Below are 24,494 nucleotides of genomic sequence, written 5' to 3'. Positions count from 1 at the left end.
ACTTGGCTAAAAGTTGACAAATAACTTTTTTAAATTTATTTTTAACCGTTATAAGTTTATGGACGGGTCAACCCACAATCCGACTCAAGTATCTATTTACTCTCACATATATATATTCAAATTAACCACAGCTCTCGACCCGACAATTCAGACACTTTAAAAATTAAGCATCATTATATATATATATATATATATATATATATATATATATATATATTAGTTAGTTAAAAATTTGAACTTTTATTGTTAAAATATTTCGCGTTTATCAAATTTTGTGTTGAATCTTAAATATAAAGTGTTGTTAGTCTAGTTGATTAAAATGTTGTACTTGTTTTGTTATGTTGCAAGTTCGAAACATATAAATAGTATTTTTAATTTTATTTTTAACCGTTTTAAGTTTATGAGCGGGTCAACCCACAATTCGACACAAGTATTCATTTACTCTCACATATATATCCAAATTAACCACAACTTTCGACCCGGCAATTCGAACACTTTAAAAATTAAGCATCATTATAATTATATATATATATATATTGGAATTAGAAACTAGGCTTAGTGTTGACATCAAATGAAAAAATATTAAACCTTAAGTGTAGATATATATTTTAGCTAAATCTTTTTTAATTCACTTAGTAAAACTTTTTGCAATATAGTGTTTCAAAGTTAAAAAGTTCATTTTTTAAGAAAAAAAATAAAAAGAGGTATTTTTGTCTAAGCTATTGACATTTAAGCTAAATTATATACTATTTCAAATCAATTTCACAATTATAAAATAAATTTTTAGTTGCAAATTAGTGTGGTTGACATAATACAATAACAAATTGAATATTTTATATTATGTAAATTTTTGTGGGTTAATGTAAATAAATACATGTAAAAAAAACTTAATAATTAAAGTGTCGGAACAATTAGCTATGTTATTTGCAACTACCTATTCAAAATAGTTGGAAAAAAATATGACAAAGCCCCTTTTCTTGTATTTTTTTTAAATGTCTCAAAATAAGAATAATTTTGCCTTAGAAAATAGATACATTTACAACATTGTAATTTGTGCTATCATTAACTTTACAATGTATTTTTTTTTTCAAACTATATAAATGTTTAAAAATATTAAGAGTTCAAAAATATTTATAACAATGACATTAATAATATAATTAGTTTGATATTTTTTTTAAACTAACAAAACTATTATACTTATGATCCACCACTTTAATTTACAGATTATTTTTATTAAAAATCAAATCCAAGGCATTTAGTCTTTAAAATAAAAAATACTTATTTATTTTTCTATGCAAATTGAATATGAAATTGCAATTTACTAAAATTTTGCAACAACTGTTCTAGTTGCTAAAACTAATTGCAAAACTAGCTTTATTTGGCACCGTTTTTATTTATTATCATTAATTTTAATGTGTAATAGTTGTTTGACACTTTTTTTTGAATTTGAGGTAATTGAGTTAAAATAACAATAAAAAAAATATATTAAAAAATATAATTAAAGTATATTTTAAAATATTATTTAATCTAAATAAATATTTGTACGATATAAATGGAAGAATTTCTAAAAAAAAATCTTTATATTCATCTTTCCTATGGACCACTCGCTTCTTCAGAAGGAAAATATTGTAGCTTTTCTCTGAGGTTATGTTACAAGTATTCAGACAACTTCAATACCTGAGACTGAAACTCTTCTTTCAATTGTCGTAGAATGGGAATAAGAGAATAAGAGGGTTAAAAGCTTTCATTGAACAAAGGAATCAATCACTTCAAGACTAAGAAAGAAAAACGAAAGTAAGACTTCCTACTTCTAGAGCGGTTGGGAAAGAAGCTTTATCTTTCATTTATTTCTCATTGTTATTTAATTACATTTTTAAGCTTGTTTGTAATTTTGATTCAATATAAAATACATGTTGTATTAGCACAAAGAAAATGAAAGTTCAAGCTAATACCTAGTTAAAATTTATTTCTTTATTTGTTAAAAGGTAAAACTAGTGATTTTTAAGTTTCATTTTGATAACTATTATTCATGTAGTACAACCATTAATGATAACAAATGTTTTGATCTATTCCATGCTATAATAAATTTACAATTGTTTTACTTAAATATTTTCTTATCTTCATTGATGAACATTTAGGAGCATGGCTAAGGCACCAACTCTAGGGTAACCCTCAATTCTCAGGGCTAGCTTTGGATGCTAATATGCAACTTCAAGCCTAGTTGTGATTTTAATTCAAATAAATGCAGATTTTGTTTTAATTTTCTTAGAGATACAAAAGCTCAAATAAAGTGCAAGTCTAAGCACAACCAAACAAATTTTATTTTGAATTTGTTAAAATTCACAAGCAAAGCAAACTCACATTTAGAAATTACATGATATTTGTCCACAACAAGACACATAGAGTAAGCCATTTAGAGTTATTTTCACATTTGACTAGGCAACTTTTGTTAACTATAGAAACTATTTTCATTAATTCATATATTTGTAAATGACAGATATAAGGTGAAAAAATAAACAAAACAAGTTCAAGTTACAATCCAAATGACCAAAAATAAAAGAAATCACAAACATTTTAAAACTTAAAAAACTATAGACAAGTTAAAATGTCGCCATAAACATACAGCTAAAAGAAGCCATCACTCACGATCCATTAAAGGGGTGATTGAGCTCAACATGACACTGTCTTCTACGGGGACACTCTGACTATCTTGGTTAGTGTCAAAAAGCCTATTTTCAAGGACAAAACTTGCGAGAAATCAATCAATGAAAGTGTTGTAATCAATCTCATTGTGAATTTTGTATGCATCTCTCTTAGAGCTCTAGTCTTCTTTACAAATTTTACATAATAAAATATACGTGACATAGTGCTCTACTTAAAATAGATAATTTTAAGTTGAATGAATTAAAGCTTCCTAATTGGTAGCCAAAAGAAGGCACTCTCTTGAACTAGTCATAATAGTTTTACGGAGCTCAAATCTTGTTTAAAAAATGACACGATTAGCGACATGTAAGAAATCATTAGTTAGAAATTAAACGCAAAATGATAGAGGAAATCAATATCTAAAGAGAGCATTTACCTATCGAGGTGGAACTTTCGACAGCAATGATGGTTTGGTATCAACGAAAAACAAAGACATGCTCTAATTGGTAGCCAAAAGAAGGCAGTCTTTCTTGAACTAGTGTTAATACATTTACGAAGCTCAAATCTTGTTTAAAAATGACATAATTAACTACATATAAGAAATTATTAGTCATAAATCAAACACAAAATGACAGAGGAAATCAACATCTAAGGAGAGCATTTACCTATCCAGGTGGAACTTTCGAGATCAAGGATGGTTTTGGTATCAACGAAAAACGAGGACACGCCCTAATCGCTGAATTGGAAAATGATCGTCTATCTAAGGCCCAACAAAAAAACAAAAAGTTCGAATCAAGTTTTTTGATTTGACGTAACCCTAATAGGCTTAGGCCCAATTTCTTTACGAACCTCGTCAATTCGTACTTTACAACTATTTTACACGCTTTCACGTGAGAGTCACGTGATTAGGGTAGGTAAAAAGTTTATATGACTTCTTTTTACTAAGTGTGAACACCATTTTAATAATAAATCTTTTAAAATTGATGTTTATCTTATCTTTATTGTTGATCATTATACAACTTTTTTTTGTAGTTTTAAATTTATTTGTGTTTTTTTCCTTCTCATTTGCTTAATCAAACTAGCCTTAACCTCATTTTCGTCGCTTATTAGGGAGAGTGAGGGAAAGGCCGCAAAAAAAAAAAAATCGTCTTCGTCGGCAGTTCTTGTGTAAAAACCCTATCTGCCGCTACTGTAAAACCTCTTTTTCTCTATCTCTGTTCGCGTTTTCTTTCTCTTATCTGTGGTTGATTTACTGTTTTGTATGCTTCTATGATCTGAGGTGAAGAATCAGATTACTTATACATTGCTTCATTGTTGGTTTCGACTAGCTTAATCGATTTCTGTATCTTCTGCCGTTTATACTTTTCGACTGTAATCAAGGATGGTTGATCTGGGTTAGGGTTTGTTTTTAGGTGGAATTCTAGTTGCATGCAACTTTGATAAGCTTCTCTCTTCTCCAGATTGTTCTGATTCGCTTGATTTCATATTTCTTCCTTGTTTGCTTATTTTTTTGAGGGAAAATGTGATTTTGGTTATGAAATCTGTGTCTCTGACGTCTGCTAATGATATCTATATCTTGAAAAGATTTCATTTGAATGAGTTTCTGTGATAGCTGATTAATACATGTGGGATCTTTTCTTTCCTTATTGATTTTTGTTAAATTAATTTCTGGGTCTGAATGGTTGGGAGGAGATGTTATAATAGGAGGAGCAAAGGAGAAGTGCTAACTCAATTTTCTATAGTTTTTTTCTGTTTTGCTTAGTTTGTTGTATGGTAGGTAAGGTGTAACTATGTTTATATCGTTAACATTACTCAAACAACAGGTTGCAAAGGCAGAAAGAAGTAACAAAATGAAGCGGAAGCAAGGGAAAGGGAAGAAGAAACCAAGGGCATCCCCAACAGGGACTGGAAAAGCAAAACAGGTGGTTCATGATATTGCTAGGTTTTATAATGGAGCAAACTCGGATATGGAACCTTCAGGTGGTGCTAATATCAACTCTAGAATGGAGGATGAAGCACCACCTCAAAAGGACAACATTGTAAACAACCCACTAGCTGATTTTGGAAGAGTAGTATTGGCTAATGCAAGAGTAGGTGACAATTTAAGTTCGTGTGCTGATCCACCGTCTGGTTTGGTCAAGTCCTCGAAGAAGTCCAAAAGCTTAGTGAAAAATTCAGCAAGAGTCGTACCCTCCTCAAGTATGAGGACTAATAATAATGAAGTAGTTGTTGCAGAGAAGTCAACACAAAGACAACCCAAACTGTCTCATAAGGTTTCTGTATACAAGGATCAAGAGTTAAAAGCTGCTTTGGAGGTATTTCATAGATATGATTGAAAGTGTGATATGTTGATGATACTTATTGAACCATTCTATGCTTTGACAGGTCATTCGAACGGTTATGGAATTGGATGCTGCTTTACCCTTCAACATCCCTGTGGATGGCTCTGAAGTACCCGTGAGTTTGGTTTGCCTTTCCCATTGCAAACATTTTGAAATCAATATTTTTTATATGTCACGTGATACATGTTCACACTTGTCTTAGGTTTTCCCATTTCATGTATTCACTTATTTTGCCTATTTTGTTAAAATCCATTATCTCCCAAATGCAATTGTGAAGGATTACTATGACATCATTGATACACCAATGGATTTTGGCACAATACTCCACAATCTCGAAACTGGTGTTAAGTACATGAATGCAAAGGATGTTCTCTGTGATGCTGAGCATATCTGGAACAACTGCTTCAAGTATAACAAGACAGGAAGTTTCATAATGGAGCTGGGGAAGCGGGTGATGAATAAATTTTTAAAGCTTTGGGCGGAAGCTGGCTTGGATAAGGAATCAGGAGATGACATCAATGGTGCGAGTTTTCTTAACTCTTTTCTGTTTTTTTTTTATTATTCAAATGTAATCTTATGATGCTACTAATTTTACGCATTCTTGAATGGACTCTTTTTAATATTTTAAGCATGTTAACACTTTGATTATGGTTTATGAGCTATAAAGTGAAGTCAAGGGGCTTATTACTTCTCTGCTAGTAGTCAATGCTTATGAACGGTCATGCAACAGGAAAGGAGATTGTAATATTGCATTCCTATGCAAGCAGGATATATATGAACACTGTTCTGGTCCAGTGTTTTTCATTTTTATGTTCTTTTTAGCTGCAAGTGATACTGCAGAACTATAGAAACCCTTACGAAAGTAACTTGGCCTTAATCCATTGATTGACCTTAATGAACTTATCTTGCATCCAATTATGTCTTGTGACTTGTCAAAACAAGCTCCAAGTAGCTGGAGACTTTTTTTTATATTTGTTACGAGATGGCTCAAAGCTATTTATATGCCCACTAATATCCTACTTACGGTTACGCTACCTATTCTATTTACAAGAATGCTTGTTTCTTTCCTACTTATTTTCATTCTAACAGCTTTATCCCTTTAAACTATTAGTTATTGTGTTGTGATCATGCTATGAAGACAACAGTTTTTTTTCATTCCATTATAAATTGACAATTTTTCCTTTCGTGAAGGATTTCCACATGTATCTCCTGCAATTCCTGCTGCTAGTTTCATCATACATGGAAATAGGATACCAGAAGAACCTCCTGTTGACAATCCCAGACATCTGCAACACAATCTGATGGAGCATAATGAAGGCGAGCTTCGTCAGTCCATGAGCCATATCCAGTCAATTCATTCTCATATGAATTATTTTCAGCCCAATCGAAGTTTTTGTCAGATGCCTCATCCACAGGCACACCCAGATTCTGTTCCTGGATGTTAGTTCTCTTTTATGACCCTTTAACTAAATTACGTGGAATTGAGCCTCAATAAATGAGTATCATTTTTTTTTCATGGAATTGAACCTCTGGTTTTGCCTTCAAATTTGGCGTTTGTATGAATTCCAACTTTCTCCTTGCTGAAACTAAAAAATTGTAAATGGCTGGCAAATGCCGTGGGTTGACTTCCTAAGGCTGTGTTTGTTTTAGGGCTATTATTTTAGAAAACATTCTTTGAAGAAAGTTTACTAGTTATCTGTTTGTTTATATCATTTTTTTCTTCATAATGAATACCACTTGCATCTGCCTCATTCAGTGGCAAGACAATCACATGGACAGAGTTATCCGTTGCACCCCGTTGTTGACTGCTCAACCTGCTTTCAGAGGAATCAGATAAGAGGAGAATCTCAACAGCATTATCATCCACTTCCATCAAGCAGCAAGGCGCCATATCAAACACACCAAGATTATATGTATCCAGATCAACCTCATAGTTCCCTGCCATATACTGAAATTGCTGCTGCTAATGGAGGTATAACATTTTGACCACTCAATTAGTCTGTGAATTGAACAATTTCCTTGATTTTATAGATGTTTAGGGACATAGAAATCTGCCAAAAAATATCTAAAATTATTATATGTTTGGTGGTTGGAATATATCTTATGAATTAAGGTTTTATCTATCTCACCATTTTCGATGCTACAAGTGCATTTTGAAAAAGATAATTGATGAAGAATAAGTCTTACTGGAAATTCTAAGCCTTTTTATGTTTAATGGGGATTTTTTTATATATTCAGTCACAGTTGATAATGTAGTTGATATGTTACAATTACTATATGAATTAGATTGGCTCTGCTATTGTAGACTGACTTAACCAAAGTTCATGTCAAGCATGACTTTTGGTTGTGTCCCTTTCAAGGTCACTGTCATTTACAGTAATATAGATAAATCAAGAGCTGTGTGTAATTTTGCTTGATGATTTATGATGATTTGCATTGTGGGAATGCATCAAATAAATTGTCCTCTTATGGCTACAATAGATTGACAGTTCTGATGCCTAGTTGATGATTTGCGATAACTTGCAATGTGGAAATCCATCAACCAATGTCCTATTATGCTAATACAGATTGGTGTTTGATGACTAATGAGCATCTGCTATGCGTTTGGTGAACGATAACTACTCTTTGTCTCTTGCAGATCCCATGACAAGGTACAACAAATATGTGCCTCAAAGCCCATGGGGTCCAATGACCAATTGTCACCAGTTTGATCATGCAGCCCTACACCAAAGGCAACCCCATCAGGCCTCAGCTACCCATATTCACCACCAGCAGCCAGAGCACTGTAGTTATCAGAGTCATGCCAACTTTAGCCAGCCACAGCCTTACCAGTTACCAACAGACACTGGCAGAGACAGAAATGGTTAGTTACCGGAAGTGGTTCTTGTTCTCTCTACTCATATATATATTTCATTTAGTTATGGGTTGTGTCTTTTTCTACTAATGAGACTAGTGGAATCTAGCTAGATTGCATATCCTTTATTCAGACTATACTAAGTTCAGTAGCAAATAAAAAAGGAATCTGATGTCTAATTGTATTATATGAAGCACAATTCTTACTTATTATGATTAGTTGTTGAATATGTCATCTCTTGAATGCGAATTGAGTCCAAGACTGAACCTAATGATGGATCATAATGAAGTAGATGTGTATCTAGGTTGGGTGATCGTAGTGCCCCTAAGTAGTAGGAGAAAGTAATTGTTAAATAGTTTATAAGTGTGAAAATTTGGGTTGTGTTGGCCAAGTTACTTTTCTTACAGTGCTTATACTCTATAAACTCTCACATTGGTCACGGGCCTGTAGGTCTAGTGCATCACTTTTGCTTTTTCTTTCAATGAGTTGCTAAATTATGACTCCAATTATATTCATTTTTCTTCCCTTGTAAAGGAGATTTTGCATTAGCACCGACAGCTGAATCCATGAAAAGGAACCCCAAACGCAAGCCTAGCCTACCAGAAGTCCCCGTGACTAACAACAATGCCCAGCAAGAGGATCAAATCCGGTCTAGCAGACCAAGTGCTATTATTGGTATGTATAATATGGTAGATAACTACAAATAGAAGAGTTGTGAATACAACTCTTGTTTATTCTGCTTATATGGGTGCATCATGATTTGTCCATTCAGCCATATAATAATTGTTTTTTGTCAAGAATTTCCAAGAACATTTTGTTTCTGAGCAGAGAGAATTCCTGAAAAAGGTCAACTTAGCATTTAAAAAAACGCAAGTTGTGTTCAAACGTTACAATAAAAATTAAGTGTGAATAATGTTCATTACCAAATTTTAAACCCTCCCACTTTTTGGGCTTCTTAATGAAATGGTGTTAAACTGTTTTCCCATAAAAAAAATGTTCAATACCAAATTTTAAATGCTGGATGATTATGTGTCTGCAAAATAAATGTTGAATAAACCAAATAAAAATATCACTTTGATTTGATAAAATGTGAATTAATGTTGGGAAACTACTTAAGTACTTCAAATCTATTTTACTCTTAATGAAAATAGACTCTTTTTGTTTTTGTTTTTGTTTTGATGTATACTATGTTGTAGTTTCTTTTTTTTCAAGAAGATAGGATAAGTGCACATGTTGATCTCTTATGTTTCAATTGATTTGAGATCTCCTTTTTGTATACAACTCCAACTAGGTTGAAATTAATTAAATGGTCTTCTTGTCTGTTTAATGATAATTTACCGTATTCACATAAAGACAATTAAATATTAAGAGGGAGAAACACCAAAGTGGTAGATGTGGATGTCTCCTAAGGAGAAGAGGGTCAGGGCCAAAACCCTTAATCACATTATAACTTATAGATTATGATTCTGGGGGTTAAAGATTCATAGCTTATAAGTCAGATTTTTTAGCTTAATTTGTGTTTAATCTAAATAGTCAAGTGATTTTAAATTACATTTATCAAATGAACTTAATTCAAGTGAGCACTTAATTATTAAGTGACAAACTGTGTTATCAAATACAGCCTTTAGGCAATGATGTTTCAGTTACATTATCTAATGCGCCTATAATCTATATTCTCACAATAGTGACTTTGATGATGAAGCTAAGTGTCACAGATGCCACCTCTTGAATGCTAATTGGTCTAAGAATGAACCTAACAATGGATCATAATGAAGTAGACATGTATCTAGGTTGTGTCAGTCGTAGTTCCCCTCATTAGTAGGAGAAAGTAATTGTTAAATAGTTTGTAAGCGTGAAAAAACTATTTTGTGTTTCTTTATTGTCTTTCTATATGCTCTCACATTAGTGCATCACTTTTGCTATTTCTTTCAATGCGTTTCTAGTGTTTGACTCCAACTATTATTCATTTGTAAGAAGATTTTTCATTAGCACCGCCAGCTGAATCCATGAAAAGGACCCCCAAACACAAAAAAGCTAGACTACCAGCAAGCCTCGTGACTAACAATCATCCCCAGCAAGAGGATCAAGTGCAGTCTTGCAGACCAAGTGCTGTTATTGGTATGTAAAATGGTAGTTTATGCTTTCTGTTTATATGGTGTGCACTCATGATTTTGTCCATCAGCTGTATATTGTTAGTCATAACATGTTTTTTATTAGCACCAAGTTTGTGAAATCATATGAGTAATTATCGATGTGTATAGTTCTTAACTACTCGAGTTCTAGTATACAATCAAATCCAAGTTATGTCATTGCTGTTTTTCATCATGCATGATTGTAGCGAAGATGTGTCTAGAAGTTATATTAGGCAGAAATTCTGATAAAAGGTTACTTCATAGATCGTCTGGATATACTTGACTTAAGTGGCACACTGGTAGTCATACTAGTCAGGGCTGGCCCTAGAGTAAGCCCGAGAAGTCCTCGGGCGGCCCAGTCCCACTTTCTCCTAAAAAAATAAATCATTATATTTTAATTGTACTTTGTTTATTGATTGGGCATTTGTTACAGTGTTATGATTCTTACATTTTGTGCAAAGGGTTATGAGTTCGATTCTTGATATGGCTCTTTTGTTGGTGACTTCTTTTTCGCGAAAAAAAGTAATTGGGAAGGCCGGCACTTATGCTAGTTCTCTTTATTTGTGAAGGAAATGCATCCCCATCACCTACAATGATAACATCTGGTGCAAGGACCACTAGACAAGAGTCCAGACACCAACCAGACCAAGTGGATGACAACCAAAACAGCATGCCTCTTGTTAATTTTTCTGAGACATCCCATCAGCTAACCGTAGACAACACTCAGCCACAATCTTCCATTCCATCACCAGGTCCAGACGAGGTTGCTGAAGGTATTTTGTCTTTTCACTTTTTACTCTTTTATTAAAATTTACATTTTTAGCCTTTTTGGCTTTGGCGTCTTATGAGTATATGTTTAGTCACAGAAAATGATAAGGGAAACAGCAATGGACCAACTAATTGTCTTGACCTATGGAGCAGTACAACTAAGATTACTATTTCTTTCGATGAGTTTGGGCAGCCCATTGGCGATGAAACCCCGAAACTGATTACTTTTCTTGGCACATTAGCACGAAATGGGGAACTAGCACCGTTGACCTATGTTGATTGGCGGACTGTACCTGAGGATAACAAGGCAAAAATGTGGAAGCTTGTTCAGGTATATTCACTTATTTCTCTTTGGTGTTTGTGGACTGATTGACTCTAGTCATCTTAATGGTTCCTATATTTTGTGCCTGCAACAGTCAAAATTTGATATTGACCCACAATTCAGAGATTGGACAACAAAGTCAGTTGGGAAGAAATGGAAAGACTGGAAGGCTCATTTAAAGTCTACTCATTATCTTTCTCATGATAATGATGAGGACAGGTTGGCAGCCTGTGATGATAGAGTCTTTCCAGAACAATGGAAATTCCTTGTTTCATTTTGGAACTCTGATCTTTCAAAGGTATATTATTAACTTATTTGCAAGTTTTTTTTAAGAAAAAATTGTTTAACAAAATTCCAATGAGAAATCGCCAAATAGGTTTTTTTAGAAAGGGTAAACATTTTATTAGAATATAAAATCTGTTGCTAGTCCCCCTTTTCTTCATTGAGGCATACATGTGCATAAGAAGGCCTTTTATCTTTGCGATCCCGGACCTCTTATCTTGAAGTGTTCTTGTGCCAAGTTTGTAGCTGTGCTGGATTTTTGTTTTGGTTTGTTAAATGAAGATGTAGCTTGATCGTGATCCCAACTTTTTTTAGAAAAAAAGGTGGATTTGATATGTTTTTGACCTTTAATGGCAGGAGCGGAGTATTAAAGCTAAGGCTAGTCGCTCCAAACAAAGGATCCATCACACCACAGGGAGGAAGAGTTTTGCTCGTATAAGAGAGGAGCAGGTAACTCTTTTTTTTTTTTTACTTTTTTAAAAATATGGATCCTGATCTCTTACAGTTGTTCGTTTAATGTAATAGCGTGCAAAGATGCCCGACCGTGAACCGCCATCAAAAGCAGATCTCTTCATATTCACTCGCACCCGTAAAGATGGGCAGCCTGTTAATGAGGAATCGTCAAAATTGATTGTATGACAAAAGATTCAACAAAACTGTTAGAGATTGTTTTTTATTTATTTTTTCATTATGCAAATCATTCCGTTTTCATTTTTCATTTTCTTTTATCGTTTTCAGTCAGCGCTTCAAGCAGCCCAACAACAGGGTGGGGCATCCAATGATGGAGGAATTGCAGATGACATATTCTCCAGTGTCGTTAAAATTAACCGCTCTAATATGTTTGGACCTGTTCAGCAAACTCCCCAAATGCATGTTGCGTCAATGCTGTCTAAAGAAAATGAAGCCATACAATTTGTCTCTGAGGCCAAAAAAGAGGTGCTGGAGATGAAGCAAAAGATGGTTTCTATGGAACAGTCTTATACCCAAATGACAGACCAAATGACAAAGCTTGTTTCAATGATGTCTGACATTCATAATAAGAAGGCTCTCGTTGAACCTGATGAACCTGTACCGAATGTAATTGTTCTTCCTTCTAGTCCTGTCCCCGCTCTCGCCCATGTCGAACCCGCTCCCACCCATGTCGAACAAGTAAGTAACTAAATGCTCTGTTATTATAGTATTCACCTAGGCTTTTGTTTCTTTAGATTAGTTTTAAACTGGATTTAAGTGGTAATTAAAGTGGGAATCATGACTCTGTGAGATGTTGTGCTGCCCTGGTACTTTCCAACCTGGAGGGTAGCTCAACAAGTAAAAGCTTGTTTGATCTCGGGTGTTATTTGGAAAAAAAAATAGATTATGGAAACAAAATCTTGTTTGATGAAAAAAAAAGTAGATTATTTGGGTTAAATTATTATAACGTCTGTTATTTAATATTAAAATTTATAAAATAAATAGAGTGGGGGATTGATATATAATATATTTATTGATGGTTTGATTGATGACGAGATAAAGGATTATTTTGAAAATTTTCAAATAACCCAAGATCGAACAAGCTATATATCCTCACTGAAAGTACTGATTAAAATGAGTGGGAGGATCCTCAAGTGAAAAACCCTGTTTCAAAAGGGAAAATAAGAAGATATATTGGCTATTTCTAAATGCATATATATATTCATCATAGGTTGTTGATGTTACTACTAACAATTCCGACAATTCTGACAATTCTGACAAATCCTCCAAGGAGGTTTTTGAGTTGTCATCACAGGTCAGACTACCAACCTAGTCTAGTGAAATATAAGTTTTGTGTTGTTTATATGTTCATTGATTTAAATAAATGACATTCATTGTTGAAATGAAAACAGAGGACTATAAGAAAGAGAGGGATTGCACAGAGAACAAGTACCAGAAAGAAGGTAAACTTTTGTTACTTACAAGGCCAATCAATGTGAGAAAATAAGTTTTTACTCATTAAAGGTTCTGGTTTGTATTATATTAGAAGTTCTTTACTAATAAACAGAACTTGGTTTGCCATTGATATCAGTTTAGCCTTTTTGAAAACTAGTATATTCTTTACACATTTGAATTTTTCTTGAACCAATTTGATTACATTGGAAAACAGAATGCTATATTCAACTAACCTTCTTTCTATCGCAGATTCCTCGCAAGAAGTGATGGGATATTTATGAGTGACGGCAAATATGCAATGTTTTAATGTTATTTCAGGAACTTTTAAGTTAAATTTTATGTTTAATGGAAGGATATGCGACTTTTGGTTCTCTATTTTGTTGTGAATTATAATATTATTACCCAAGATTGAATTTAGACATGTTGATTTAATCTTAAGATACATTTTTATTTCTAGTTATAGTGGTTTTGATCACTTTTACATTTTGACCTCATTTTGATTATTAATTTAGCATACAATGAAAATACATGGTGTGGATTTGAATGAGATCTTTTTTAAAAACATGGTGTATCTAAAGCCTAAACTTAGTCCTAAAGAGTTTCTTAGGTTGACAATTTCTAAGTTTGATTTTATTCTCTTTGGAAATTAGGGTTTAGAATTTGACAATTCCGGGTTACAATTTTGTGGGTGTTGATCTAAATGATTGATTAAGACTGAGATTATTACATAAGCCAACAAAACAAACAGCAAATCTTATAAAGAAAAACAGAAGCAAAACATGGTTTGATCAAATCAACTGAAAACCCAACAAACAAAACAAATCATAAGAACTAGTTAATACAAAACTATTCTTTTTTTCCTTTTTGTGACAACCAAACATAGAGATAGAAATAACAGACTTCGATCCATAAAACTAACCTCTGCCCTGCTACTCTAAAATTTTGGAACTGATAAAGGGCTCTCATTTTGATTTACAAAAGTGTACCAGAGCCCTTTGGCGGTTGAGGATTAAGAGACAGGTTTTTCACAAGTTCAACAACAGGAGCCACATTCTTGCTACTCTTTCCTTTGGCATTTTGCAACTTTTGTCGATTCTCATAGAATGTCACGTCATCTAGTAGCGATGTCTTTGCTTCATAGTTCTTAAATATCTTCAACATTTCTAGACCTTGTTTAAGTCCAATCTATCACAAAATTCCACTTATCAATCATTATTTCATCAAATTATTCAAACAATTAACTAAAATAGCAAACTACTGATATCATTAATTCAAATAACCTATTTTTTCATCTTTTTAGAGCTTTGTTTATCTTGGGTTTTTATTAAAAAAAACACTTTTTTCATCAAACAAGATTTTGATTTCATAACCTTAAAATAACCCCACATCAAACAAGCTCTTATAAAAACAGTTTATTTCATAAAATTATCATATATAGAGCCCTAGATTTAGAATAGTACCTCTTGTGTGTCTCGACTGTAAGTTACATCCTTATTCTCGTTGTTTTCAAGGATGATATGCCTGAGTTGAGCGTTGGGAACATCCTTAACAATATGCCACTTGACGGGGAAGAAACCGTTCCATTTATCAAGCTGCCAGAAATCCATGTTCTTATTAAAATCAACTTGTCCCGTCATCTCAGCAACACCGACAAATTGTCCACTCCCGTTCACCTAAAAAAATCCGAGTAAAAAAAAAAATAATCAGCTACTGAACATTACCCGAGAATTATGACCGACAGGTCATTGCTAACTTACAGAGAAAAAGAGGAAGATGGGGCATTTGGTCCGGGCTTTGTTCATTTTAGCTTCAGATTCATCAAAAGCAGTGTCTAACTTCTTATTTCCATTCGGTGTACTCGACCAAACATCGTACTTGATACACTTATGAACGTCATCTTCACTGTACGACTTGATTACGTAGAATCTTGCATCGATGTAATCAGTCTCAAAATCTTGCAAGTTATATTTGTCTCTCTGGATAGAACCCGAAAGCCCAATTGTGCTATCCTCTAATGTCATGTTTGGTGGATTGCTATTAATCTGAACCCGAGGACCACGAGTTAATTCCGCCGAGGATTCGAACTGTCCGTTTACATCTCTCGGCTTATATCTGTTGTTGCTATTCCAAACTTTATGGTTCGGTCTGTAATTCGTTGAACTGTTTTGTACAAAGATCCCTTGCCCCGCTGATGGGTAACCGGAACTAATCTAAAAAACATAACACAAACTTAAGAAATTATATTCATAATGGGACCATTGGGGACACTTTTTGGTTGTGAGGTTGAATCTAGACGAGAAACTGTCAATCTTGAACCTTTTTTCGTGTAAGAATTTCATATGGATCTCATATTCAGAAATTTATTAACAGCTTTTCATCTGGTTCTAGATGAGAATGTGTCAATAATTTATTTGAAAATCCTTCTTTTTTTCTTTTAAAGAATCTCACATGGATTTCTAATCGATGATGAGAAACTATCAATAAATTTACGAAAACCCTTTTTGTTTCCTGTACAGAATCTCACATGAATCACTATTCAAAATTTGTTTCCAAAACAAAAAGAAACTAACTATCACCTTGCTCCAATTCCTTAGCGGTTGATGATGTTGGCTATGGAGCATAGATTTGTTGAAACTAGACGGGAACTGAGAAGACTGTCGTGATTTCGATTCAAATGGTGTGGTCGAAATTTTGGTAGCAATAGTAGTGTTACTCGACTTAACTGAGTTGTAACCGTTAGATTTCACTGAAGTATTCTTTCCAGCTGATGTTCCATATGAAAAGTCTGTAGCATATGTTGGATTCCATGATCCATAAGAAACAGGATGCTGACAATAATATGGCGGTTGCTGGCCATCAAAACCGACAAAAGGCCCTGTATAAGGAATATATGCCGGAATATAATATAGCATTGAGCTATCATCAGGCTGATAACCCTGAAGAAGAAATAGAAGGCTAAACTTTATCAACTAAGATAAATATCAAACAAACAGCCCTATTTGGTATGAAATAACTATTTACTAATATATCCCTATGTAACCGCACAAAAATTGGTAACGCAAAATTTTTAAACTTCATAATCGCATAAATAAGGAAGATAACAAACAGCATAATGACCACCTCTTCCTCTACTAATTACAATATTACCCTTATACTATTTACGAATACATCTCTCCCACGGTTACCAAAAGGAAAATGTGTAAGAGGTGAAGCAAAATCTATTACTTCGTAACCACACATCAAGAAGGATGATAACATATACTAATTCCCCTATTACCCTTATACTATTTACTAATATATCCCTCCTACGGTTACATAGAGCCCACACAATATTGGAAAGGAAAATGTAGAAGAAAATCGAAGTAAAATCTTTAACTTCATAATCAGATATATAAGGAAGATAACATACAACAACATAATGACCAAATCCGTAGCTCTACTAATTACAATATTACCCTTAATACTATTTTACTTTAGGAAAACAAAGATTTCATTAATCTTTAACTTTATAATCAGATCAAGAAGGAAGATAACATAGAGAAGATACAGCATAATGACCACCCCTCTACTAATTACAATATTACCCTTTGCTATTTACTAATACAACCCTAGTATTGTTACATAGAGAAACAGCAGTTTGGCCCAATGCTACTAAATTGCATTAACGGGTAATAATCGGATAAAGAAGGAAGATAACATACAGCATATTGACCACCCCCAGCACTTATATACCCCTGGTCATCAAACTGTGTGAAATTCCCATTATAACCTGTAAACATGTGAATCATAAAATATGATCATCTACAAACCTCATAGTTAACAATGATAACCAAATCTAGCTAAGACATATCTTTTTTTTAAATGATTTCAAACACTTATATGAAGGGGTTTTTTTTTGCTCTTTTTTTTGTCTGAAAAGTGAGCATCTTGAAGAATCCAAACCATAGTAATACAAGTCAACATGAAAGCTCCAAGTTGAGGTTCTTGAATGAGATGAGGCCATTTTGAAGCTCAATTTTCTTAGCGAAAACATTAAAAACATGGGTAGTAGTAAGCGAATTCAATGATTTCTTGTTTTTGAGGAATTAATCTACAAAAGAAATATCTAACCTGGGTAGTAGTAATCACAATAGCTAGTTGGAAGATAACAAGCCCCCTGTTCTTGAACAGACACTTTCTGAATTCCACCTTTGACACCAGAAGTAACAACACCTGATGGATTACCACTTTTTCTTGTGACCTAGGATCAGTAAAAACTTAAAAAAATTACAATTATTATACACCCTAAAAATTTAACAAAGAATATTGTTTGCATACCATATCTTGTTTAGCAGTTTTACTACAATCTGATCGTTTCTCACCAGCCATGATCAATCTTCCAAAAAACAGGTCTCTCTCTCTATATATATATCTATGCCAACTAGTAAGCAGAAGACAACGAGATTATTCTCAGTAACCGAAAGATAAAAAAAATTGCAGAAAGCATCTCTCAAGTGTATAGAGCTTTGAATATGAAATATATGAAAACAGCAAATCTTTCCACTATCAGAACCATCCAAAAGTGATTCTAAACTCCTCAAAGAACAAGATTCTTCCCTTTTCATTCAAGTCGTATGCCACAAATGGAATATCATTCAATGCCCAGATGCCAAATTAGGAAAAACAAAAAGATTCTTTCAATTACATCTCTATGAGCTTTCTCCTTCCATTTCTACCAAAAGTCGAGTAAAAATCCATGAAAAGAGAAAGGAGAAACTACCCATCTGTCATATTCAAATGCTAAAGTTGGGTTTTGTAGCAAATCAGTGAATTCTTCTCCAATACTACACAGATCGGTTCAAGAAAATGTAAAAACGGAACAACTTTCTAGTAAGCTAGTTTGATAATACAGCTTAATCATAGCTCACTCACTCACTCATTCAATCTTTCTTCTTTCTTTCTTTCTTTCTCTAACTGAACTACGAGAAGAAAGTAAAAGTGGAAACACAAACCTTCGGATAAAACCGGTCTTGAATCTTGATCCGGCTCAAACCCACCTTTAAACCTCTTCCTAGTTCCCGGAAAACCGCTTTTTTTCAGTGATTCAAGCGGTTTTCCTTATCGGTGAAGGAGGCTGGAAGAGAGAAAGAGTGAGAGGGGAAAGGGAGAAAGGTATAATAAAGAGCAGGCGTTGTGAAAATGGAGAAATCCCTAATTTGTAAATCGGACGGTCAAGAAAGTTTGATACTTTATGATCTCTGATAAGGGCCGTTGGATTCACATACGAAAACAAAACAGATTCTTCTAATTTGTTTTAACGTTACAATATTTCATTAACAAAATTAACCGACACAACCGCCTCAATTTGAATCGATTTAAATTGAATAGACACTAATTGAATTGATCAAACCAAATCACTCTAATTAGTTTGTATTAAAATTTGATAAAAATAAATTAATTGTTAAAATATAAAACTATTCAATTTCAAACTAGAATATGGGTTTGAAGAATTTTTTATATTTGGTTTGTTTTTGTTAATGATAGAAAATAATATAATAAAATAATTTATAGTTGTATATGAAAATAAATAAGAAATTATTATAAATGTAATAATAAATGAATGTTATTATCTAAAACTTTTAGAATAAGACCTTTCGTTTCATATTCCAAATATTATACCTTTTATTTCATATTCCGAGTAGTATTATAAATATGACATAAATGAAATATTGTAATATATGATATTAACTGTGTCTCTTAATTCTTTGTTTTGGTCTTAGACTTTTTATTCTTAAGGGCGGTACATAAGAGTTTGTTATGTAATAAATTAAATAATTTGAGTCAAAGTTTTTTTTTGTGATGATCAATAGATATGTATTTGATGACGAGAAATTTGAGACAAATCGAGTATCGATATCAATTTTTCAGTCGATAACTATTTTCTCGACCTTTACCGTTGGCATTGACTTTTACACTCGAAAATTACAATCGGTAATTATTTTATCGACTATTACCGTCGATAATTATTTTCTCGACATTTACCGTATGTAATTATTTTCCGACATTTATCGTTGGTATCGACTTTTACGGTCAACATCAAATTTTATAGTCGATATTTATTTTCTCGACTTTTATATTTAGCATCGACTTTAACCGACGAAATCAAATATTACAATCGATAATTATTTTCTCAACTTTTACACTCGACATATACTTTTATATGTCGATAATGATTCTTGATATTAAAGTTGTGATCAACTTTTTTGTTGTCGGGAACGTGTAATATTGTGGGATGATAAGATGATTAAGTTCAAAGTTTGATAACAGTGAAGGTTAAGGTGTTAGGAATTATGAGATTTTAAGAATGACCGGGAGTGGAGGTGATTGGGAAAACCACTTTGGAGTAGAAAAATATAAGTGTAAAAAGATTGATATAGAGTTTTTTTAATTTTAAATGAGAAAAAAATGTTTAATAAAAGTGACATAATGAGAGAGATGCCGTAAGATTAACTATTAAGAAAATGTAAACAGGATAACCTAGTTTGTAGAAAGACAACATCCCAATAAAAGAGGCATGAAAGTATAAATAAGAAGAGTGATCTTTATCTCTTTTAAGTGACAAATTTTGCGTTCGACAATATATTTTATATATTGACTGAAAAATCAAATATTATCCTCTTCAATTCGTTTGAAAACTTTGATGAACTTGATAAGCTCATTGTGTTAATCTTATAAATGCTTTGATTACATGTTGAAGTAATTTGAAATAAAATGATTAAAACAATATAATAAAATAGCTAATAATTGTGTATAATAATCAAAAGAGCTCATTGTTATTCCTCGATGATTAACATCTGTACTAGTATTTATAAAAAAAAAAAAAAATAGAAAATGTTACAAGTAAATAACAAGATGAAAAAGAATTTCTTAAAAACCTAAGAGAGAAAAAAAGTTAAAAAAAAGTTTTATGAGAGACAAGTTATTGGTGACTTTTAATCTTTGAATATATTAATGATATTATAATTTTTAATATATAATATTCTAAATTATATATCAATAAATTTAATAACAATTTTCCATTTAAACTTATTTTTATGTGTTTTCAAAATTCAAACAGAATTAGGTATTTAAATAATTTAACTAAATAAAATTTTAAAATATTATTAGAAATTAGATTAATTTTTTAGCTATATATAACCAGAAACCATTCAAATACACTCAATTATCACATTGTGAAAAATATGTCAGAATAATTTCTTCTAATTAATTTCAGTATTGATGTTACACCTACTTATTATAAACGGTTTGTTTAAATTATTAATTTAATCTAAAACCACATAAAAAGGATCTAACATATTTTATTAGTATTCCATGAACTAAGATGATGCAAATCCACAAAAATCCCCAACAATTACCTTACTTTAAGGTTCACCAATCACTACAAATTCAAAACATCTATAAATATGAAATTAGTATATAAGTATATTCATTTAGTCATTTCCAGAAAATATAAATCCAATATTTTAGCTATAGCAAAATAAAACGATTTTAAACCTAAAAAAAATGACAAACAACAAGATGGTTGCGGTGTTCCTTGCATGCATTGTCATGTTGGTGGTTATGGATATTACAGAGGTGGATGCTAAACCGCGTAACTATCGCCGACCGCGTAATGGAAACAAGTATGGCGGTTTTGCGAGTTCATGCATGCAAAGATGCATGGTTCCTTGCCTTGCTAATGGAAATGGAAACGGTTGGTGTAGTATGAAATGCAATGGTGAATGCACTCAAACTAGTAGTAATCAAGCTCATAATGAACAACACAATAATTAAGTATATATAGTAAAATTATATCCCCGGTTTGCAATAGATATTTATGTGTAGTAAAATTATATAGGGTTGCCAATATTCTCTCTAATATAAATTTAATTTTTTTTTTTGTAAATTTTTCTTGTTTTTATTAGATCAATATGAATTTCCCCACACTTTTTTCACTTGTGCAATTCAGTCTCTCAACTTTTTCTTCATTATTTTCTTTCTCCAAACTTGCATCAGGATGTGATTTTGCCCATCGAGTCCCTATTGGGCCGGGCTTCAGCTAGAGTCTAAAAAAAATAACAAAAGTAATTAGGCCCATTTTTATTTTATTTCACAAATATAAAATTTAATTAATTGTCTTATTTTTAATAATTAATTCGATACATATGATAATTTGTGTATCTACAGACTTTTTTTTTTACAAACTATTGTGGATTTTTTCAACTTGTTCTTTATTTCATTGACAAGTCAAGATTACTGTAAGGTAAATAAATAGATAATGGTTAGAAAAGGAGGTTGCTTTTGATCGATGAAAAATAAAAATAAAAATAAAATATAGCATGATTCAACATTTGCTTTAGTGCCCCTTTCGGTATAAATGGGGTCCCATATTCTTCACCTTTTTCTTTACCTAAATGACTGACATAAGAATTATTTTATGTACTCATTTTTTTGTTGGCTAAGTCATCAAATAATTTGATTTCAATTACATATTCTCATATATGTTACTTTTTTTTTAAATGTTCAAAGTTTAAATATTCAATCTTATATCCATTACAACATGAGTTAAAACCCACTTTAAGTTGGGGGTGAGACCATGATTAAGGATACAATTTTAATTCGTCCCGCGGTTTTCGATTTGAATTGTTCCAACTTGTTAGGAGCAGTTTTTTCTTAATTTGATCGGCAGTTGACTAAGGATGTGACGAGATGATATTTGTGTTCATGACTCTAATTCTTCCCGATCTTACCCTGATTTAATAAACACAATTAAATATATTACATCACTAATATATTTATTTATTTATCATATCTTATATGAATTTTAAATTAATTTTTTTATAATAATATAAATTTTCAATATATTACCATACATATATATATAATATTAAAAAATACGGTTATATAATTTTATTGTTTATTTTTAATGAATATTGCATTACGGTGCTTTACATGAATTTTACAAACAAACTGGACAGATATTATAGTAAAAGAAAATCCTCGAAATAGAATTGGACGGGGATGATAAATTATATTTTCTCTACTAGATTAACTCATTGTCATCTTTAATCATTGATGTGGAGAATGTGTTAACTTAAAAAAAATAAAAAAAAATAATCAAGTTATTTAATCAATTATACTCTATTCACTCTTAATACTATAATATTAATTAAAAAAACAAAAATGTATGTATTTTAAAATAAAATCATTTAAGATATCCAATTGTTGGGTATCATAATCAGGATAAAACCATATTACAATGTGTTTCAACATTTCTAGCTGTTTAACATCCAAAACCAAATTAACAAATATTACAAAACTCTATTTATTGAGTTAGACATATATCTATAATTTGTGTTCTCATGCATATTTTCTTAAGTTAAAAAAGAGGATTTACATTTTATTTTGATTTTACCTATCAACTATTTTGTTCTTCGCTATCCCATTAATGGTGGCCCCACTAATTAGAAGCCAGCCCCGGGTAAATCCGACTAACCATCGGATTACAGCACCTATTCAATAAAATATATAAGATATTTAAATAAATTTATGGTTTTAAATCTAAAATATTGTACTTAGTGATTTAAGATAAAAACTTAAAATATTAATTTTATTATGAGTTCAAAATAATTATTTTTATCAGTTTTTAATACTAAATTAAGGAAACAAAAACAAAAAATGAAGTTTTATTTTTATCTGCCCAAAACTTGGGATGATATACAAGGCTAGTATATATTTTTACTATTTTAATATAGGTATTGAATAATTTTTCTTTATAAACTAATAAAATAAATAAGATGTATATAGAGAATTGACCCTTTTTTGAAGTAATTTTTTATATGGTTGGTATCATTGATAAACTGTCAATTTAATAAATCATCATGCTTGCTTCACAAACAGATTATTATGAGTGATTTATAGATTTGATTAGATTATTTGAATAAATTTAAATCATTATTATTAAGTGAGTTATATATAAAAAACCATCGGTCTGTTTGATATTTTTTTTAATATCAACCTGGTACATCCAATAATTAATATTTAAAATGTTTACAGCTTAATTTTAATTAATTTTGATATTAATCAAATAAAATGAACCAAAAACATCAATATAATATATAACAATTTTTAAAAAAAGATCAAATTAGTATATCTAGTAAAAAAATTGTACATCATAACTTTAATTCATAATTTTTCATAAACGAATCATGATTTAATTATTTGGATATATATGCTTTATATCCGACCCTAATATATTTGTTTTGTTGTATTAAAATCTTATATCCGACCAATCAAATGTTTTTTGGGTTGATATTTTTTTTTTGTTACCATAGGTCTAATATAAAAAATTAATAAAAAAAATGATTTTTAGTGAACCTCTAAACTATACCATCTTATATTTAAATTTATAATAAATTTAATTAAATAACTTACTATATTTAATAAATATCCCGGTTTAAATCGGTTTGAATGCTCTACCCTAAATGTTAGCTGGTGGGGATGAAACTCTTTGAAAATATGAATATGCACCGAATGCACGAAAAAAAATTGTTTGAAAAACCGGAATACCAAAATCTAACCTTAATGTTCTTATTGCAGCATATATTGTTTTTTTTTTTTTTTTTTTTTTTTTGGCTGTTTAAAGAAAAAAGTATTTTGTGTTCATGAAATTTTAATGTACAAGAGTTACCCTCTTTGAAAAAATTGAAAGAGAATGAGAAACTTGTCTATTTTGAAAACAATTTATATAAAATTTTAATGCAATATCTAGAAATACATGAAATTAGAGTGGACTTTGTTTAAGCTGAAAAAAGTTATTAAGTTGGTTTATAAATATAATTAAAATATATTTAAAAATATTATTTTGTATAAATTAATATTTAAATTAAATATTTTTAATAATATTTTTAAATAAATTAAATTTTATTTTGGTTCAAAGTTAAAATATAAAGTTTATAAATAAGGACATTTCATACAAATTGACATTTATTTTAATAACAATAAAATAAGAAATAATAATATTAAAGTATATATTTATATAACTAACTCATTTACAAATAAATTTTATTTAAATTTAAAATATTCAAAATTGTTTCATTAGTCTCTTACCCATTAATGTTATTAACATTATTATATTTTTTCAATTTAAAAATACATATCATGTCTCTTTCTATCAACTCTCTCATTTTTTCTATTAATCACTAAAATTCAACTTATATTATTTTATT

General features: G+C 31.2%; 2 protein-coding genes across 7 annotated transcripts; one reads left to right on the top strand and one right to left on the bottom strand.

The window, feature by feature from the left end:
• The first annotated feature begins 3,735 nt into the window (after positions 1 to 3,735).
• Positions 3,736 to 13,704, top strand: LOC124919009. 5 transcript variants are annotated; one of them, XM_047459108.1, is made up of 18 exons: positions 3,736 to 3,834; positions 4,467 to 4,958; positions 5,029 to 5,100; positions 5,263 to 5,506; positions 6,177 to 6,425; positions 6,742 to 6,957; positions 7,624 to 7,848; positions 8,377 to 8,514; positions 9,814 to 9,957; positions 10,541 to 10,744; positions 10,832 to 11,070; positions 11,156 to 11,359; positions 11,701 to 11,793; positions 11,869 to 11,976; positions 12,082 to 12,492; positions 13,025 to 13,108; positions 13,206 to 13,256; positions 13,498 to 13,704. In XM_047459108.1, exons 2-18 carry the CDS (start codon positions 4,494 to 4,496, stop codon positions 13,513 to 13,515), a joined length of 3,165 nt encoding a protein of 1,054 aa, XP_047315064.1. In that variant the 5' UTR covers positions 3,736 to 3,834; positions 4,467 to 4,493; the 3' UTR covers positions 13,516 to 13,704. The 5 variants fall into 5 exon arrangements, with proteins under 5 accessions (XP_047315064.1, XP_047315063.1, XP_047315065.1 ...); XM_047459107.1 differs by having other exon boundaries at positions 8,374 to 8,514; positions 9,817 to 9,957; XM_047459109.1 differs by having other exon boundaries at positions 8,374 to 8,514; positions 10,838 to 11,070.
• Positions 13,705 to 13,975: 271 nt separating this feature from the next.
• On the bottom strand, positions 13,976 to 18,388 carry LOC124919008 (YTH domain-containing protein ECT4-like). Of its 2 annotated transcripts, XM_047459103.1 has the most exons (8): positions 18,240 to 18,388; positions 17,566 to 17,668; positions 17,359 to 17,488; positions 16,950 to 17,017; positions 15,825 to 16,184; positions 15,006 to 15,458; positions 14,709 to 14,921; positions 13,976 to 14,433 (listed from the first exon to the last, which is right to left on the bottom strand). In XM_047459103.1, exons 2-8 carry the CDS (start codon positions 17,614 to 17,616, stop codon positions 14,221 to 14,223), a joined length of 1,488 nt encoding a protein of 495 aa, XP_047315059.1. In that variant the 5' UTR covers positions 17,617 to 17,668; positions 18,240 to 18,388; the 3' UTR covers positions 13,976 to 14,220. The 2 variants fall into 2 exon arrangements, with proteins under 2 accessions (XP_047315059.1, XP_047315060.1); XM_047459104.1 differs by lacking the exon at positions 18,240 to 18,388 and having other exon boundaries at positions 17,566 to 17,818.
• Positions 18,389 to 24,494: the final 6,106 nt, after the last annotated feature.

Source organism: Impatiens glandulifera, chromosome 1 (assembly GCF_907164915.1).
Source record: "Impatiens glandulifera chromosome 1, dImpGla2.1, whole genome shotgun sequence".
In the NCBI taxonomy this organism is placed as follows: Eukaryota; Viridiplantae; Streptophyta; class Magnoliopsida; order Ericales; family Balsaminaceae; genus Impatiens; species Impatiens glandulifera.
This window is presented reverse-complemented; position numbering and strand designations above follow the sequence as displayed.

What these genes read in the sequence shown, in the direction of transcription:
- LOC124919009 (XM_047459105.1), top strand. Translation starts at nt 4,494, where the DNA reads ATGAAGCGGAAGCAAGGGAAAGGGAAGAAGAAACCAAGGGCATCCCCA. An exon ending in ATCAGGAGATGACATCAATG is followed by an intron (nt 5,507 to 6,176) that starts GTGCGAGTTTTC and finishes CCTTTCGTGAAG; the next exon opens with GATTTCCACATGTATCTCCT. An exon ending in CCCAGATTCTGTTCCTGGAT is followed by an intron (nt 6,426 to 6,741) that starts GTTAGTTCTCTT and finishes TGCCTCATTCAG; the next exon opens with TGGCAAGACAATCACATGGA.
- LOC124919008 (XM_047459103.1), bottom strand. Translation starts at nt 17,616, where the DNA reads ATGGCTGGTGAGAAACGATCAGATTGTAGTAAAACTGCTAAACAAGAT. An exon ending in TTGTGATTACTACTACCCAG is followed by an intron (nt 17,018 to 17,358) that starts GTTAGATATTTC and finishes ACATGTTTACAG; the next exon opens with GTTATAATGGGAATTTCACA. An exon ending in CTGGGGGTGGTCAATATGCT is followed by an intron (nt 16,185 to 16,949) that starts GTATGTTATCTT and finishes TTTCTTCTTCAG; the next exon opens with GGTTATCAGCCTGATGATAG.